Source organism: Cyprinodon tularosa, unplaced genomic scaffold (genome assembly GCF_016077235.1).
Source record: "Cyprinodon tularosa strain WSP-4 unplaced genomic scaffold, ASM1607723v1 ctg246, whole genome shotgun sequence".
Lineage (NCBI taxonomy): Eukaryota > Metazoa > Chordata > Actinopteri > Cyprinodontiformes > Cyprinodontidae > Cyprinodon > Cyprinodon tularosa.
The window spans coordinates 2,381,714-2,401,108 of record NW_024038913.1 but is presented as its reverse complement, the minus strand read 5'-3'; the positions used below and the strand labels follow the sequence as shown (position 1 = coordinate 2,401,108).

Sequence of the window (19,395 nt, the reverse complement as noted above, 5' to 3'; positions counted from 1 at the left end):
CTTGTTAAACTTTGATAGGTTCACTTGCCGTAGGAAAAATAGCAATGCAGAAATAAGCGACTGTTCTATTTTGGAAAAAAAGGATGTTTATATTTCAACTGTTGTGTTCATTGTGATAAAATCGTTATTAAAATATGTGGAGGGGAAAACTACTAACTGTGTTACATGTTATTTAAAAGGCTCCCAGTCTGTACACATTTCCGAAAAGATGGAAACGATCTCAAACTGACTCAACTCTCTAATTTGGATTTATAAATAGATGAACATGTGGCTTGTGCTGAGTAATTTTGAAATTAAATCAATGTTGCCTTTGTGGCTTTGGATAGAGCTTTTTAATGTTCTGATATAGAACATCTGAGAATTGCCTGATGTCCTTGAAGGTAGCATGTATAATTTCGGCTTTACAATAAATTCTCATTTTGATTCAGATAAGTTCACAATTTTCCGCATTTTAAAAAGTGTATGATGTGAAAGTGACAATTTGAAGTTTGTGTGCATTCTGTTTTATTTTGTAATTTATCAAGAACATGTTTTTATATAGCATGTTTGTAAGTAAGCAGGTAGAAACAATATTAAATAGTAACCACATATGCTCACAGATTCTTAGTCCCCACAACAATGTGGGAAAATAAACCTTTTACACTTTTGAAAATGGTTTTCTAAAAAGAGTACGTTTTGTACACTCTTGAAATTTGTAGGCTTATAGGTTAAAAGCTATAACTAATCAGGGGCGGTAGAGTCTTTTCCAGTTGCAGTTATAAAGCCAAAATTTTTAAAGACTGATTTTATTTGTAATAAAATAATCCAAAGCCATGTACAGTTTTTAAGCACACACATTTTATAGCACAAAATGCGTTTCAGATCATATACAACAATGCTTTCCTGATCTTACAACTAAAATGGCTATCTATTTAGCTACTTTTAAAGTAAGTACACTCTAATATCTGAATATGGAAACACACATCTTTCACATATTTCAAACAGGAACAGGAAATAATATGACATAAGTGACACATGAGTAATTAAATGAGGCAAACTTCAGAAATACATGCTTGAGAAAAATACCAGAGGCGGTGGGACAAAAATGCACTGTTGAATGTCTCCCTGAAATTCTTTATTTTTAAATAAGTTAGCTTGAGCAAGTAAAGCCAAACGTTAAATGTGTAATAGAAGGGAGAAGGGGAAAAAATGTCTTGAATCTAAATACTGTTTTCTGTGTAAACCTTTGTTATTGTCAAATAAATCCTGGTTTAGCATCAGAAATGTTGCATGAATGCTGGATTTTAAAAACTAGAAAAAACAACAGTTTATAATTACAATTAATGATTGATTTTTCTTCAAAGTGGTGTTTATGGCAATCCTTCCTCCATGTCTTCCTCGTCAAATTTCACTTTGGCATCATCTGCATCCAGCTGCAAGACAAATCCACCCATTAACACTTCAAAAACAACTTCAATATGATGAGATCATTTACCAAAATGGTTTGAGGAGATATTTTTTTGTTGTTGCTTTTGTCCAGAACTTACGCATTTCATCTCCAAGGGGGTGAAGAGTCGTCCTGTCATGAACATCCGCAGGGGGACGGTGAGAATGAGAAAGAAAGGCAGAGCCAAAGAGAAGGCACTCTGCTTGACAAGCCAAAGGATGGCCAAACACACAAGCTGGATAAATGTAAAGAGATGCATCCGCAGAGTTTTCACCTGCAAAAACAAACAATCAAAATTAGGCTTACGGGACTTCTAAACCAAAATTCAAGTGGATTTTAATAAATCAGGTCAAATGTACAGGTGCTGGTCATAAAATTAGAATATCATGAAAAAGTAGATTGATTTCAGTAATTCCATTTAAAAAGTGAAACTTGTATATTATATTCATACATTACATACAAACTCATATATTTCAGATGTTTATTTTGTTTAATTTTGATGATTACAAATGACAACAAATGAAAATCTCAAATTCATCATATCAGAAAATTAGAATATTACTGAAGACCAATAAAAACAAAGGATTTATAGAAATGTTGGCCAACTGAAAAGTATGAACATGAAAAGTATGAGCATGTACAGCACTCAGTATTTAGTTGGGCCTCCTTTGGCCTGTATTACTGCAGCAATGCGGCGTGGCATGGAGTCGATCAGTCTGTGGCACTGCTCAGGTGTTATGATAGCCCAGGTTGCTCTAATAGTGGCTTTTAGCTCTTCTGAATTGTTGGGTCTGGTGTATTGCATCTTCTTCTTCACAATACCCCATAGATTTTCTATGGGGTTAAGGTCAGGAGAGTTTGCTGGCCAATTAAGAACAGGGATACCATGGTCCTTCAACCAGGTACTGGTAGCTTTGGCACTGTGTGCAGGTGCCAAGTCCTGTTGGAAAATGAAATCTGCATCTCCAAAAAGTTGGTCAGCTGCAGGAAGCATGAAGTGCTCTAAAACTTCCTGGTATGTGGCTGCGTTGACCCTGGACCTCAGAAAACACAATGGACCAACACCAGCAGATGACATGGCACCCCAAACCATCACTGACTGTGGAAACTTTACACTGGACTTCAAGCAACGTGGATGAAGTGCCTCTCTTCTTTTCCTCCAGACTCTGGGACCTTGATTTCCAAAGGAAATGCAAAATTTACTTTCATCAGAGAACATGACTTTGGACCACTCACCAGCAGTCCAGTTCTGTTTCTCTTTAGCCCAGGCAAGACGCTTCTGACGCTGTCTGTGGTTCAAGAGTGGCTTGACACAAGGAATGCGACAGCAGAAACCCATGTCTTTCATACCTCTGTGTGTGGTGGTTCTTGAAGCACTCACTCCAGCTGCAGTCCACTCTTTTTGAATCTCCCCCACATTTTTGAATGGGTTTTGTTTCACAATCCTCTCCAGGGTGCGGTTATCTCTCTTGCTTGTACACTTTTTTCGACCACATCTTTTCCTTCCCTTCGCCTCTCTATTAATGTGCTTGGACACTGAGCTCTGTGAACAGCCAGCCTCTTTAGCGATGACCTTTTGTGTCTTGCCCTCCTTGTGCAAGGTGTCGATGGTCGTCTTTTGGACAACTGTCAAGTCAGCAGTCTTCCCCATGATTGTGTAGCCTATAGAACTAGACTGAAAGACCATTTAAAGGCTTTTGCAGGTGGTTTGAGTTAATTAGCTGATTAGAGTGTGGCACCAGGGGCCATCAATTTTGAACCTTTTCACAATATTCTAATTTTCTGATATGATGAATTTGAGATTTTCATTTGTTGTCATTTGTAATCATCAAAATTAAACAAAATAAACATCTGAAATATATGAGTTTGTATGTAATGTATGAATATAATATACAAGTTTCACTTTTTAAATGGAATTACTGAAATCAATCTACTTTTTCATGATATTCTAATTTTATGACCAGCACCTGTAAATGACAGCACAGACAAAAAGCATACAATCATCAAAAAATATTGGTGTTTCTAGGAGCAACATTTTGCAAACAGAGGTACATTTTCATTAAAAACTAACTTTTGAAATAACTAATTCTAAAAAAAGAAGGAACACTTTGGTAAAAATAAACAGTATATGTTAGTAGGACTGATACCCTGGTAGCATAGGCGTCAGATGGATGGTATTTCTTTGGTGTAATTAGCAGAAGCATCCTGTCCCACATCTGGACCCCGCTTAGAGAGGTGATACCCATGTACAGGAATATACCAAACAAAGCTGTCATTGGAATCATCTTCAGGATTGGTTCCATAAAAATTGAAACTCCTAAACATTAAGAAAAAAGTATGGTTATTAGCGGGAAAAAAATAATTGCTTGTTAATGCATCAGCACTGTAGATGGCAGCACCTACCAACCATGATGGCCACGCATATACCACTGATCCTCTGCTCAATCACCTTCTCAATCACCGGTTTTGGCCCCTTAGACATGACAGTTAGAGCGTTGGCATGGGTGACGGATCGAACGGTGGCAGCACTCAGCCAGGGGACTCCAAAGATGGAAGAAATTCCACCCATGGTGACCAGAAGGAGCAGGTCGAAATGAAAACCAGAGCCTTTTACCATTTTCCTTTCAGGTTTGCTTACAATTAGCCTGCGCTCAACAGAGAACACAAAGATCCTTTAAATAGCTTGTTAGCTTGATGATATCATGTACACAACTTTACTCACGTAGTAATCTGGGACTCCATGAAGATGAGGATAAAGACAAGAAGAGCAGGTACACAGCAGGCACCCATCATCCAAATAGGGAAGGGCTGTTTTTCCCCCATTGGGTTAATAAACCAGCCTCTGGCTTTGGGGTTGGTCACTTCAACACCTTTTGGCACAACCAGTTTCTACAAGAGGTCACAAAAATTGGATGATACATGAAAAAAAGATGATAATTTCCATTTTTTGAAACAAAAAAATCAGTATGTTTTAGATTCAAACATCATTAAAAATAAATTAGGCTTTCTAACCAAAGCTTGATGCAGAAATATGTCAAGTTGTTGTTATTTTTTCTCATAAGCCCAGACATGGTATCTGAATTTAGCTATTGGAGAAACAGACCCTGAGGGAAACTCAGACATTCTCCTCACAGAAAAACTCCCCAGCCTTTTCCCAAAGGGTTTTAGCACAGAAACAAAAAACAGTCTGGAAAAAAAACCCTTTAAGACTTTTTATTTGAATTGCTATTTGTAACTCACCTGCGTATAAGCATCCGCAATGCTAATATCCACTGCAATCATGAAGAAGATGGCAATAGGGACCCCAAAATCTCCAATCAAGCGACGAATCTGGAGGGAAAATGAAATGATTAATCCCTAACAAACTCGGATCAATTGATAGAGGTGATTTACTTGAGTGTTGTTTGGAACTTGATCTTACCGGACCAGGGAAGTAGGTTCCATTTTTGAACTGACGAAGGAAGTATGCAATGGAGAAGCATCCAAACATCAGGCACATAGACAACAGGGCAGTGTTGGGGTACGGCCTTTCCGTCTCCTTCTCTATAATGGTCACATTGCCATCTGCATGAATCTCTATGTGTGTGTGGATGACTGGGTGGAAGGGGTTTTCCAGTGTGTCGTTAACATGTTCATAGTTCAGGATCAAAGGATGGGTCTGAAAGATCTAAACAAGAAACAGGTTTCAGGTCCAGTTAGATAAAACAAAAATAATTATCAGTGTGAGACGGATAAGGGAATTAATTGTTTGAACCTTTATGAGTTTGGCAAACGTCTCATAGATGAAGATGAGTGAAATGAGGATGGAGAAGATTTCTTGGGTGAAGCGTGAAATGAATCGGACCAAGAAGCTCCCTTCGACTGCAACAACTACAACCACGATCACTATCAGCCACATGCCCACCCAAATACGACCCACAATGTACTCCATGTCCTGAGATTTGCAGAACTGGTGGAGAAAAAAAAGGTGACTGATTTTAGAGAGGGATGTAGCTCTTTGAAAACTTTTCTTTCTGAAATCTTATCAGCTAGTTATTCTTACGGCATAAAAAGCTTCCTCAAACAGCAGCAGGGGTCCAGAAAATCCAATGACGAGGACAGGTTGGGCAGCAATGAAGCAGAAGATAACACCCTGGATGCTGGTGGAGACCATAAGCTCTGAGACACCCATCATTTTTTCAGTTTTGTCCGCTAGATTGGATTTAGAGCCAGAGAGAGAATTTCTTAACTACTTGTATGGTCATTAAACTCATCATGATATATATCTTTGTGGTCGGGAGTTTTTCTATTTACCAAGAAGCCCCCCAAAAGTGATGGCAGGTGATAAGGCTGCGAAGTAGATGAAGATGATGGCAGCGAGGACCTGAGGGTTCAGAGCATCTGTGTAGTCGCTAAGGTAGTGGCGGTATCGGCGCTTGATGTCCCTCACCATTCCACCAAATGGATAGCCTGTACGGGCCAGAGGGTCCTCCTTTGGCCCTTCAGGAATCATTTGTAAAGCTAAACAAAGAAAGATATCCAATCCATCACATCATTTTCTATTTTATTCTATGACATTCCTTGCATTTCTATGCTTAGTTTTACCTGAGGGAATTTCTGAAATAGTTATTTTCTACAGTTTAACCCAATTTGGTGCAAATGTATCAAGGATTCTTACCTGCTGCCCTTTCTCCAAAGGCAAGGCGGGTGTCAGTAGGCCGGAGTCTTTCCCGCAGGATCTTCCTCTGGAAGTCAATCATTGGCTCCAGCATGGTCTTGTCTTGGATTTCAGTCGGAGGGATCACGATGCTGCAGTCCATGAAGTCAGCAATAGCATCAGTCAGATCTTTCTCAGTTTGGGCGAGGTGAGCTTCCAGACTGAACACCTAGACGAGAAGTATCTTTAATCTACCTGCATTAAACAGTTTTATTTGATGAGTATGATCTACAGAAAGTGATGTCTGTCCTTCCCTACACTAATCTCATACCCAGTCCGCCATCAGAGCACCCATGGCACGCCCAGTTTGAGTGTAGTTCATGTCACTGATGGTAGGGCCGACCATCATGAACACAAAACGAATGGGGACTGAAGACTCCAGGACAGATTCCATCACCACAGTGTCAGTAAGCCTGACAAAAGCCACCACTGGCTTCTGCAGGAGGTCCAGAACACCTGCAAGGAATTCCCTTAAACTAGATCTGGACCAAAAACATGCTTACTACATGTAGGAAGTAGCATCTGAAGAAACATACCAGTGAGGACAACTGAGGCCTCCATGTTGTCAGAGCTGTCTCTCTGCAAAAAATATTGTAGATTTAAGTATAGTAAATATTTTGATGTCATACAAAAATAGAGTTTAAATAGTTAAAGGCATTACCTTCTTTACAACAGAAAAAGTTTGCATTTGAATATCTCCAGCTGGAGTAATCACAGGTCCATCATTTTGACTGCCAGGACCAATAGAAGCACAGGTTTAGAAAGGCGTTGAGATTTTGTGTCGTAGCAGAAGAAACAGAAACATCCCCTCTGTGGGTTACCTGCGTCTCATAAGGAGAGCTCTCAGCAGGGCGTCTCGATCGCTGGAGCGTATCTCATTCTTGCTCACCAGCTCGTCCACTATTTTCTCAGCCACAGAGGACAGACTGCTGGCATTCATGTCAAAGATGATGGCTCCTGAGGACCAAGGCTTAAGGTCACTAAAGCTTTGAATAGTTCACCCTGTCCAGTTTAAAGAAAAATGTGGATGTTCTAAAATTACCTGTGCGCATCAACCTCCGGACTTGAAGGAGGCTCCTAAAGCTGAGGTAGGACACATGGGAAGGACCCCACTGTTGTGTAGCAGGATCAAGGTTCTCTTCATAGCCTACCCATCGGCTGGTCTCCTGCCAGATGTTGCCCTGGAGTTCATTTAACTCAACATATGCCTGTTGACATAAGTGAACACCATACCATGAACGGTGTTTACTTCTTGTTTTGATGTAGAACTGGATTTTTAATCAGGTTTGATGAAATTAAGAATATAGGTCTGTTGAGATTAAAAACCCTCGCTTTGTCTTTTTAAAAGCTTGAGACAGATTTGCTTTTTTAGCATGATAATGATCTTAAACAAGCATCTAAATCAGTAAAATAATGTCCTCACAAAACAATTACTTGTAAGCACAGAGTTTAGAAATAAGTTTGATCTTTGGCACCATCTGGAGAGTTCTGTGGATAAAAGATGGCTTGATAATCTTAAATATTAGAATTTCAAGATTGCAGAATAAAAAAAATAACACTCATGGCTGATAACTGAATCAAGCCAGTTCATGTGCACATTTGTTGACAATTTTTTTTATCAGGATGAATGTTTTACTGTATGTGGAAAAAATGTTTTACTCCATAAAAATCAACCACATTGCAGGGATTAGTGCACTTTTGAACAGCACATTACATCAATTATATTAATTCAGAAGCTTCCACCAACCTGAGCATCCCCTCTCGTGGTGGCATTGGTGTTGACATTCAGAAAAGCTGAAATTAGGAGGTAGACATTGGGTTGTTTTCTTTTTTTGGTTCTTAAAAGGATTATTCATTAAAATCTGTGTAAACATTTTACCATCTGAATCACTGGGAATGACAATGGCTTCAGGAGGAGCCTCAGTTTCTTCCTCCTTTTCCGCAGCATTACTTTCGACATCAAGGGTGTCACTCTGGCCCTGGGAAGTCCTAATGGGTATTGAAGCACAAGAACATTAACCATCCTTCTACTTTATACTAATAGGTTTTAGATAACATAACATGTTACTGGTGTTATTTTTTTATTTTTTGAGATATCCTGTTATTTTACCTACTGAAATGGCTGCAATTATTTTTCCTAAAACTAGAAATGGTTAAAACATATGTCTATATATGCCAAAATAAATTGTGGAATTGGTGCTATGCTTTGCATCACCACAAGAGGGCAGCCTAGATGCTCCCTCAGCTGCCTCCTTCTTATCTCCGATTGGCCCAGGGCAACATCTAGTGTAAGTTCAAATGTAAGGGGATGTTTTTTGCAGCGGAATTTAAAACATCCGATTTAGAAAAGCTCGATCCTTTAAAAATCTTATCAACCAAAGAAAAAAAACAAAAACATAATTAAATAAGACAAGCTGGAAATAATTTCTCATAACGTTTCATAGGATTTGATATTCAAAGTCTTTAAATTTCATTTTTTTTTTAATTAAATTCAATTACATTTATATAAAAATACTCTAGTATTTTATTATTTTCTATTAAATTTGCTTTGCTCTATCAGCTTTCATGTAAAAACAGTCCAACATAATTTGTGTTTACTTCAATAAAGCAGTTCGGAATAAATCAAAACATGATAAAAAAAATTTAAACAATGAATTTCAGCAGCAGAAATGTGTCACACACTGCAAACATTTAAAAACTGGGGCTTGGGCACGAATGATAGAGTTCCCTGTATCTTATCAGGAACAGTGAGCAGATGTTCACTCTTGGGGCGCAGTGTTAAAGAGGGAGCCTTGAAGAAGATGAAGCACTTACAGTTTTACTGGAGAAGGGAAGGCCAAGTCATTGTCTTCATATGACATGTCACTGCCCTAAATAAGAGGGAAGTTAAAAAAAAAAATCAATTACCCTGACAGGGAGCATATAAATTAGGTTTAAAAAAAGTACAAGTTTTTCTTTGTTGGTAAAGCGAATAGAAAGACCAACCTCCTCAAAAGTGAAGTTGTTCTCCATGGATCTTGACTTGCCTCCACTTTTAGCTACTTAATGCATTCCCTAAAGCAAAAAGCACATCCATGACTTACAGTACTGTACAGGTTATCTCAGATCTGCTAAACTTGCTGGGTGATTAAAAAAAATATACTGAAAAGGTCACAGGTTACCCCAAATGTACAAACTTTTGCAACATTTATGTCATCAGGTCCAATTTTCTGCAGCCATTGTTTCTCAGCCCTTTCTGTAGATATACGCTTATTTAGGATAAACACCAGTTCTGATAAAAAATATCACAATAATCTGCCCTCAGAGCATACAGTCAGAGTCTGTTTGTAAAATGCTACCCTGGTCTGATAATAAACTGTCCGTTAGAAATTTGAAGCATGATATAGTTTAAATAGACTTTAGAGGCTTATCTTTGGGGTTACACCCTTCAACCAGTCTCATATGTTCTCCACAGGCTGAGAGAATGAAAATGACCAATTTTAGATTCTACAGCTGCTCAGCATAAAGTTACACACAGGGTTGAACATAATCTCTTTTGTTTTTTGTGTAGTTTTATTTTTTTGGCATATTAACCAAAACATGACCCCATTTTGTTAAAAACTTATAATTGTACTTCCACCAAAAAGAGTCTAACTTTAACATTTTTTTTTTAAAACCAACAGATAAATATGAACCTTGAGGACAAAATTATCTTTTTCCTGAACATTGACGACATTTCAAAACAACAAATCTTCAGGTATCTGAACGGTTTGTAGATAATGATGTTCTATTTTAGAAATCAGTAAAAAAAATCCAGTTATACATAGAGCAAAACGCTTTATTAAAAAATATATTAAATGATTGAATTAGCTCAATTTAGCAAGAAATAATTGGAACTTGGAGTTCCTGGATTGTAACTTTATTCTACATCAAGACATATTCTCCATCAAGTTCTGCATTAAGCATATCTAAATCCCAAGCCAGAGGTGGCCACACCCCTACCTGAATGCAGGTAATCCAACCTGGTCTCCGACACTGGAAACAAGATCAATGCCCTGTCTGCCTCAACGAGCCCGGCGACAAACTGAGCCCAGAAAGACGAAAAGACAAGTTCTCTGAAAGACCCAAAGTAAGTGGGAACACCCACCTGAAAGTACGTCGGCGCTAAAGTGCAGTACCCTACAACCCCTGTGGTTCCTCAGCAGGGTGTACATATGACACACAAACATCTCTATCTTCACTGGACACCTTGAGACGGGGATATCCCAGCCCTAATTTGGCTGCACCGCCCTTTCAGAAGGACCCAATTCTAAGGACAAACAGACTGAACCTCTAAGGGGCCCACATGGGCTAAAGAGGGTCAAGAAAGGGCCAAAATGTGGTACCATTAGGAGAACATCTATTAACGTCATCTTGTTTACAAACTGGGGATTCCCTTCTGATGTACATAAGAGATAGCATGGGGTAGTTCCATGTGGTGTGATACGAAAACATAAAATCAAAAAAATATACGCTTGTTTGTTGGAGTGCATGTAGATGTGGAGCATCGAGACGAGACCTCCTCTACTGGCTGAAGGTGTAGCTGCTTTTGCTGACACATGATGCTAGACAGACTGGAGAAAAAGAGAAAAATGCATTTTCAGGTAATTCAAAGTGCAGCTCAAAAATAAAAAAAAAATTCCGCAGTGGCAATCCTGACAAAGTATATAATATAGCATGCAAAGTCATGCCATCAACGCTGTTTTAATTATATCAAAACTAAATAAAATAATTTCTTCCCCTTTCTTGACAGAATAAGTTATATTTAATACACAAACCAGTAATATGTCCGAACAAATCTTATAGTCTGAGAGGTACATAAAGGACAAAAGGGATGCACACACCTTTAAATACAATGAATTGTTGTGCGTTCAATCAGTTTTTATTTTTGTAAAGTAAAGCGAAGACAATCAAACATTTTTTGCGAATAAAAAAAACTCTAAAGTGTGAATAATACTTGTACTTGGCACCTGACTTAAAAACTCTCAGTGCAATTACAGCCGTTTCAGCAGCGTTTTGTGGTATCTCTTTACCAGCTTTTCTCCACTGGATATGGTGTCAATTCTACACTAAATAGAAATTTGCTCAATTTAAGTGAAATTTTGAGTTTGAACAGGAAAAAGCTGCTCTATGTTTAGAGTCGCAGAAATAGAATCAATACAATCAAGAAGCTGCAAGAAATATGATTGGACTGGAAATGACCCTGGTTGCTGAGAAGACCTGAACAAAAGAGACTGCGATCTGAGAGCAAGTGCACGAAACCAGTGAAATAAAGACTTATTTAGTTAAATTTCAGCAAGATCTGGAGAGACAGCTCTAGGTCCAGGAGAAATCCAGTCCCCTCCCTGACAGGGTAGCAGAAATCTCCTAGAAATGCAGAAGTAGCTATGAAAGCTGTTCAGGAGGTTCTACATAAAGAAAGGCAGCAGTGGCTAACAGAGAAGCACTGCCTTCTAGAGACTCTTCCATCAACAAAGGAGGCTCTGAAAGAGATAGAGGAGGAGAGTAAAACATCAACAGAGAGACTGATGGATGAACTGAAACATCTGCAACAGGAGAGGGATAATTTTCAAGAAAAAAAAAAGAAAAAGAAAAGAATCGTAAACGTCTTTAGAAGCTCTAAAAAGGTTCTACCGCACTAAGGAAACTGACCACTGCTGAACCTAAAAAATCCCTTCAACCAAACCATAACACTGAGAAAAATACTTCCTGAACCCAAACTCCAAAACCATAACCTTCAAACCCCCATCCCCTTTGTCAGCTTATCATTCTCATCCAAAACCTTAAACTCTCTACCTTTAACCCTGAACTCTTGCAACACAAAAATGGATATTCTTCAACAATGAGACCATGAAGGTATTGTTTCTCTGCAATGCTTTCTCCAAGAACCTCTTTTGTGTTCGTTCCCAAGATGGGAGATGGGATCTGGGTCTTTGTTTACATTATTAAACTCTCTTTTAGAGAAAGTCTAGGATAATCCCAAATGTTTCATTACAGCAACAGTAAATCTATTGATCCATGTGGCCTTTTTGGTTGTCGCTTCTGCTTAAGAAACAAAGATCACTTTGAGTTGAGAATTTTACCCGTTTCCCACTGAAGGCTGCAAGCAGATGTCAATGATTCAATCCCAAATGTCTACCTCCCCCAACTATTCAAAACAATCTATCAATGAAAAAATACTCCCTCTCTACCAGTGGCTTTTTCTGGGACATATTTCTGCCCTGGTAATAAGTTTTTACCCTGGTAAATAGAGTGAGTCTGCACGGTGGTAAAGTGGTCAGCACTGGTGCCTTGCAGGAAGAGACTTTTCTGCATGTACTTTGCATGTTCTCCTTGTGCTGGCGTGGGTTCTTTTCGGATGCTCCAGCTTCCTCCCACTGTCAGAAAAATATGCTTTTCAGTTTAAATGATCAAATTAAATCCCCCAACACAACTTTTTTTTCCTTTTACCCTTCAAATTTAGATGCATTTATCAAAAATAAAAAAATAAATAAATTCTACAAAAAAAAAAAAAGCTCATTCATAACAATAAGTAATAAAGTCTTTTCCCTCTGGGATTATTAAAGGATTTCTGATTCCGATTCTGATTTTATTTAATCGTTTTAAGTTGAGAATTTAATGCTTTCACATTTTATTCTTTCTAACTCATGGGAAAAAAAAACTGATTTGTTATAAATTTGAGTTAATAAGGAATCAACATAAATACAAAAAACAAATCATGCTATAAATCTGCCATTGTAAAACGGGAGCTCCTCTGAGTAACTCCCCAATGATCATATTTAAAGTTGAGGAACTGGGAAGAAAAAATACTCAACAAAAAATGTAGTTAGACTAACTCCATTTGTTTTACACTGTTTGCATCATTCATGACACCTGAGCTGCTTTGATGAGCTCAGGTGTGTAAAAAAAAACAAAAAAAAACAGCTGATCCCAGGCTGTTCCTCTGCCTGGTTTTGATGTGTACCAACGCTGAAAAGTGAACTCAAACGTATAAGAATAATACACTTTTTGCTTAAAATGGTTTGTTTTATTTTTCATATCTTTTTTTTTTTATTTTACTACCCGAAAAATAGAATATTTTCTTGTACCCCTTGCAATGCATTCGCAGACCACTAGGGTTACGAGTGCCCACTGTTGGGAATTACTGAGCTACACTGTAGCGACTGCTGCTCTGGGCAAGACTGGCAGAAACCAGTCCCAACATAAGGAAAGATGGATGAATGGTATTGCCTCATAACCCATTGGTAGAGACAAACGGAGCAGGGAAGCTTAAACTTGGCAACCCGTCGATTAGAGGACAAACCTCTGCATCCTGTGCACGATCACCCCAAGAATGCATTAACTTCATAGAATGAAATAGAATAAACCACTGGCCAAAAACTCCATTCCTGGAGTGCTGGTTCCCTGCAACTTTTAGAGGCATCCCTGCTTCAAGACACTAGAATCCAATGGCTGACTTACCTCCTCAGTTGAAATCAAGTTCTGTAGAGTCATGCTAATGACTTGATTATTGGACTTGGATGTTTTAAAGCAGAGTCACTTCTAAAGGAACAGGACATGTATTGATCTGTTCATATCCACGTGGTGACATTGTGATGCAGTGGCATGCACATAGCCTGCACCCCACCCCACCTCGATCTTGTGGCCCAATATTTGGAAGATGTGGAATAAGGGCCCATCCTTGGGAGCCAAAATGTGCACTTAAGTACCCTCTTGGAGGCTAAAATGTATGCTAAATTGCCCTCAAGTGCCCCCTCGGGAGCCAAAACACATGCTAAAGTGCCCCCTTGGGATCCAAGAAACATGCTAGCGTGCCCTTAGGGGCCAAAACGTTTACTTAAGTGCTCCTTTGGGCGTCAAAATCCATGTTAAAGTTCCCTCTCAGGAACCAAACCGTGAGCTAAAGTGCCCCCTTGGGAGGACTAAAGCACTATGTCTTAAATTATGAGGTACTTATTATCCTCATACCTTAAATGAGGATAATAAGTATGAAATATTATATATTTACTCAGCGATAAATAAGATTTATATTCAAAACTAGAATGAAGGTTTCCTGTGATGTTACCTAAAATCTTTTTTCACAGCCTAGAAATAAAAAAGAACACCCACACTTATTTTATTATATTTTATTTTTGTCACATTCTGTAATAATATGAAGACTCTATCATTTTTGTTTGGACTTTTACAGTCAAATGTATTTATATATTGATATGTTTTCATAATGGATATTTTAGAAAACACATTGTAGCTACAGGCTTTTTATATGGGTCTAAATTCTACATGAGCAGAAAAACTATTTTAAATCTGGGTTTATTATCTTGGTTAAAATCAAAAAAAAAAAAAAAAAAAAAGAATCAACCAATTTTAAAAATGTTACCCATGCTGAGGAAACACTGCGGGGGCCCAATTTTTTTTTAGACTGTATGGTAGAAACTTGTTATCACTGCTCATAGAAGCTATCTGCGGTGGCCATGTGGTTTAACTCATAGTGTACAGACACTCCCAGTTTCCACAAAGATACTAATAAATGCACGTCTTTATGTTTTACTTAAAAAGTCAGTTTTGATGGTAGTCATTTAAGCTTTACATCTTTAAAAAAAAGCTGAAAAATAAAGTTGAGAAAGACACAATAAGTGAAATCAAAGGTTAGAACTTGACCCTGTGCAAAACTTTACAAATTTCCTGGAGTTGCATCCATCTTGATTTCAGCAAAAGCAAAATTTAACCTTAGTAGTGGTCCATCATATGTTTTATTTATTTTTTTTTTTTTTATGTTCATACTTTTATTGTACAAGACACACAGCTCTACCATCTATCATCTCCTCCACAAGAGGACTGGTGTGAATTATCATTGAGAGCCAGAGTTGAAGACCCACCTACTCACAGTGCAAAACTAATGTCTTTCACCAAAGAATGAGCAAAGCCTTGGCTGTTATCATTCATGTTAATTATATACAGGTGCTGGTCATAAAATTAGAATATCATGAAAAAGTAGATTGATTTCAGTAATTCCATTTAAAAAGTGAAACTTGTATATTATATTCATACATTACATACAAACTCATATATTTCAGATGTTTATTTTGTTTAATTTTGATGATTACAAATGACAACAAATGAAAATCTCAAATTCATCATATCAGAAAATTAGAATATTGTGAAAAGGTTCAAAATTGATGGCCCCTGGTGCCACACTCTAATCAGCTAATTAACTCAAACCACCTGCAAAAGCCTTTAAATGGTCTTTCAGTCTAGTTCTATAGGCTACACAATCATGGGGAAGACTGCTGACTTGACAGTTGTCCAAAAGACGACCATCGACACCTTGCACAAGGAGGGCAAGACACAAAAGGTCATCGCTAAAGAGGCTGGCTGTTCACAGAGCTCAGTGTCCAAGCACATTAATAGAGAGGCGAAGGGAAGGAAAAGATGTGGTCGAAAAAAGTGTACAAGCAAGAGAGATAACCGCACCCTGGAGAGGATTGTGAAACAAAACCCATTCAAAAATGTGGGGGAGATTCACAAAGAGTGGACTGCAGCTGGAGTGAGTGCTTCAAGAACCACCACACACAGAGGTATGAAAGACATGGGTTTCTGCTGTCGCATTCCTTGTGTCAAGCCACTCTTGAACCACAGACAGCGTCAGAAGCGTCTTGCCTGGGCTAAAGAGAAACAGGACTGGACTGCTGGTGAGTGGTCCAAAGTCATGTTCTCTGATGAAAGTAAATTTTGCATTTCCTTTGGAAATCAAGGTCCCAGAGTCTGGAGGAAAAGAAGAGAGGCACTTCATCCACGTTGCTTGAAGTCCAGTGTAAAGTTTCCACAGTCAGTGATGGTTTGGGGTGCCATGTCATCTGCTGGTGTTGGTCCATTGTGTTTTCTGAGGTCCAGGGTCAACGCAGCCACATACCAGGAAGTTTTAGAGCACTTCATGCTTCCTGCAGCTGACCAACTTTTTGGAGATGCAGATTTCATTTTCCAACAGGACTTGGCACCTGCACACAGTGCCAAAGCTACCAGTACCTGGTTGAAGGACCATGGTATCCCTGTTCTTAATTGGCCAGCAAACTCTCCTGACCTTAACCCCATAGAAAATCTATGGGGTATTGTGAAGAAGAAGATGCAATACACCAGACCCAACAATTCAGAAGAGCTAAAAGCCACTATTAGAGCAACCTGGGCTATCATAACACCTGAGCAGTGCCACAGACTGATCGACTCCATGCCACGCCGCATTGCTGCAGTAATACAGGCCAAAGGAGGCCCAACTAAATACTGAGTGCTGTACATGCTCATACTTTTCATGTTCATACTTTTCAGTTGGCCAACATTTCTATAAATCCTTTGTTTTTATTGGTCTTCAGTAATATTCTAATTTTCTGATATGATGAATTTGAGATTTTCATTTGTTGTCATTTGTAATCATCAAAATTAAACAAAATAAACATCTGAAATATATGAGTTTGTATGTAATGTATGAATATAATATACAAGTTTCACTTTTTAAATGGAATTACTGAAATCAATCTACTTTTTCATGATATTCTAATTTTATGACCAGCACCTGTAAAACTTAACATCACCACATCACAATTTGTGGTGACAGTGATGTAGGATGCTGGTAGGTTGTCCTGCAACTAGAGTTCAAAAAGGCTGTGTACACTGCCTGTGTTTGCAGCCTTGTTTCTGTCAGTGTGCTACAGGACAGCTGTAGTTTCTTATTTGTATTTTCGGTTTCTTTGTTCTTGACACTATAGTTTATTATGCTGTTATTGTATGTAGTTTTTACTGTATTCCTTGCTTTTCTATGTTTGTTGTGAAGCATTTTGTGCAGCACTGCAGTGTTATTCTTGTAAATGTGCTATATCGATAAAGTTGACATTGACCTTGATCGTCACACTTCAATCCTGCCGAGAATGAATGAGTCATTAACTCACTTCTGTTGGAATCTCTGATTGAAACGTTTTCAGTTAGATATTTCTCCAAATTGTCTGATTTTCCAGATAATATAGGCCTAATACTAAATATTAATATATTAATAATATACTAAATACTAATATTTTTTATTTTTTGTTTAAATAGGCAGGCAGGAAATGAAACCTGAGAGAGGGGATAGACATGTGGCAGTTGTCACCAGGCCAGCTCTCAAACATGTGACGGCTGTGTACATGAGTCGAACACTTAGCCGCTTAACCAGCACCACTACAAATAAGTAGTTATTTTGTTTTAAACAAGTTACTGTGATAGCATTTTTCTGTTGTGCTTTTTTAAAAATCTATCCATCCATTTTCTCTCATCTTTTTATATTAAGATAAAAAATATTTTTCATTGTTGCATAACTGACTAGAAAGAAACATTTCAAACATAGCAATTGTATAAGAAATACCAATGCCATACTTGCAGACCCTTGTCCTCCAAAAACAAAACAGAAGTTATAGTCTTTGGACCAGAGTCTCTGAAAAAGAAGCTGATTAGCCAGTCACTTCATTTGGATGGGATTAAACTGATTTCAGATAATAAAGTAAAAAATCTTGGTGTTATTTTTGATCAGGACCTGTCATTTAAATCCCATATCAAAGAGGTTTCTAGAATTTCCTTCTTTCATCTGAGGAACATTTCAAAAATTAGAAATCTCCTGTCCAGGGGTGATGCTGAGAAACTAGTCCATGCATTTGTTACTTCAAGGCTGGACTATTGTAATTCTTTACTATCAGGAAGTCCACAAACTGTAGTTAAATGCCTTCAGCTGATCCAAAATGCTGCAGCCAGAGTTCTGATGAAAATTAAAAAGAGAGATCATATCTCTCCTATCCTGGCTTCTCTTCATTGGCTTCCTGTTAAATCAAGAATAGAATTTAAAATCCTCCTTCTCACATATAAAGCCTTAAATGGCCAAGCTCCATCTTATATCAGAGATCTGATTGTTCCTTATGTTCCTAACAGAGCACTTCGCTCTCAATCTGCAGGTTTACTAGTGGTTCCTAGAATTTCTAAAAGTAGAATGGGAGGCAGATCTTTAAGTTATCAGGCTCCTCTCCTGTGGAACCAACTACCAGTTTTAGTCCGTGAGGCAGACACCCTGTCTACTTTTAAGGCTAGACTTAAAACTTTCCTTTTTGATAACGCTTCTAGTTAGAGTGGCTCAGGTTATCCTGAGCTATCTCTATAGTTATGCTGCTATAGGCTTAGACTCCTGGAGGACATAGGGACCCCCATTTCATCATTCTGCTTCATTCTCTCTCTGTTCTCCTATTCTGCAGAATCTGTTAGTTCAATCTCTAACCTTCTGCTCTCTCTGCTTTTCCTCAGAGTAGCTTTGCCTCGTTTGTTCCTGTTTGGCTGTGACGTCATCCTGGAAAGAAACATCAGCTGTGCTGCTTCCATCAACACCCTTGTTTATAGATGTTGGAGATCGGCCTGTTTTCCAGTGTGGTCCTGTTTCTATGACCGTGACTGAGTGGATGTGCTCTCTTCGTCCTCTGGAATTGGAGCTGCCTTGGAGCTCGTCTGCCTGGCTGTGTGTTTCCTGGACGGGGCCGCCTTTTACAGCTGCTTTTTGTATCTCTGCTTCTGTCTCCTTGAACCCCAGTCGGCCTCGGCAGATGGCCGCTCACACTGAGCCTGGTTCTGCTGGAGGTTTCTTCCTGTTAAAAGGGAGTTTTTCCTCTCCACTGTCGCTACAAGCATGCTTAGTGTGGGGGATTGTATTTGAGTCAATGAGTCAATGCAATCAACTGGTTTTCCTTAGATAGAAAACTTTGTATCAATTTGACTGTATGATCTGGTTGAACTGTAAAGTGCCTTGAGATGACATGTGTTGTGAATTTGGCGCTATATAAATAAACTGAATTGAATTGAATTGAATTCAAAGAAGATGATACATCCAAGGTCCCAAAATAATTTCTATGTCCATAAGTTTTTCATAAAATACTGCATACAGTTTTATTTTCAAAGACCGAGGACAATTTAAGTGGGTTGAATGACTCAATTGTTGTTGCAAGGCTTTGATTATGCTTTACAAGATCATACTTTTCTGAAAGCAACACTGATCAGACATTGGTCCCAACAGCAGAAGAAAAGCTCAACTAAACGCTGTTGGTCGGAGAGAAGAGACACTAAAATTTTTTGGTAAATTGCTAACACCACAGACAGGCCTTGTTACTGTTTTATGACACTACTGTAATGTAAAACATATGAGCCATGTTTTTGCTTTCCATGCTGGTAAGTTATGGTAGAATAATTTGGTTCACTTTAC

The 19,395-nt window shown here is 38.4% G+C and overlaps 1 protein-coding gene across 2 annotated transcripts; it reads right to left on the bottom strand.

Moving 5' to 3' along the window:
* Nucleotides 1-769: 769 nt before the first annotated feature.
* slc4a1a (solute carrier family 4 member 1a (Diego blood group)) lies at nt 770-10,320 on the bottom strand. 2 transcript variants are annotated; one of them, XM_038287840.1, is made up of 21 exons: nt 10,249-10,320; nt 9,108-9,176; nt 8,937-8,992; nt 8,002-8,111; nt 7,870-7,916; nt 7,165-7,330; nt 6,944-7,079; nt 6,784-6,853; nt 6,659-6,701; nt 6,394-6,578; nt 6,084-6,291; nt 5,720-5,926; nt 5,469-5,617; nt 5,181-5,375; nt 4,848-5,093; nt 4,667-4,756; nt 4,149-4,315; nt 3,830-4,071; nt 3,574-3,743; nt 1,527-1,700; nt 770-1,412 (listed from the first exon to the last, which is right to left on the bottom strand). In XM_038287840.1, exons 2-21 carry the CDS (start codon nt 9,132-9,134, stop codon nt 1,350-1,352), a joined length of 2,751 nt encoding a protein of 916 aa, XP_038143768.1. In that variant the 5' UTR covers nt 9,135-9,176; nt 10,249-10,320; the 3' UTR covers nt 770-1,349. The 2 variants fall into 2 exon arrangements, with proteins under 2 accessions (XP_038143768.1, XP_038143767.1); XM_038287839.1 differs by lacking the exon at nt 10,249-10,320 and adding an exon at nt 10,104-10,242.
* Between the last annotated feature and the right edge of the window lie 9,075 nt (nt 10,321-19,395).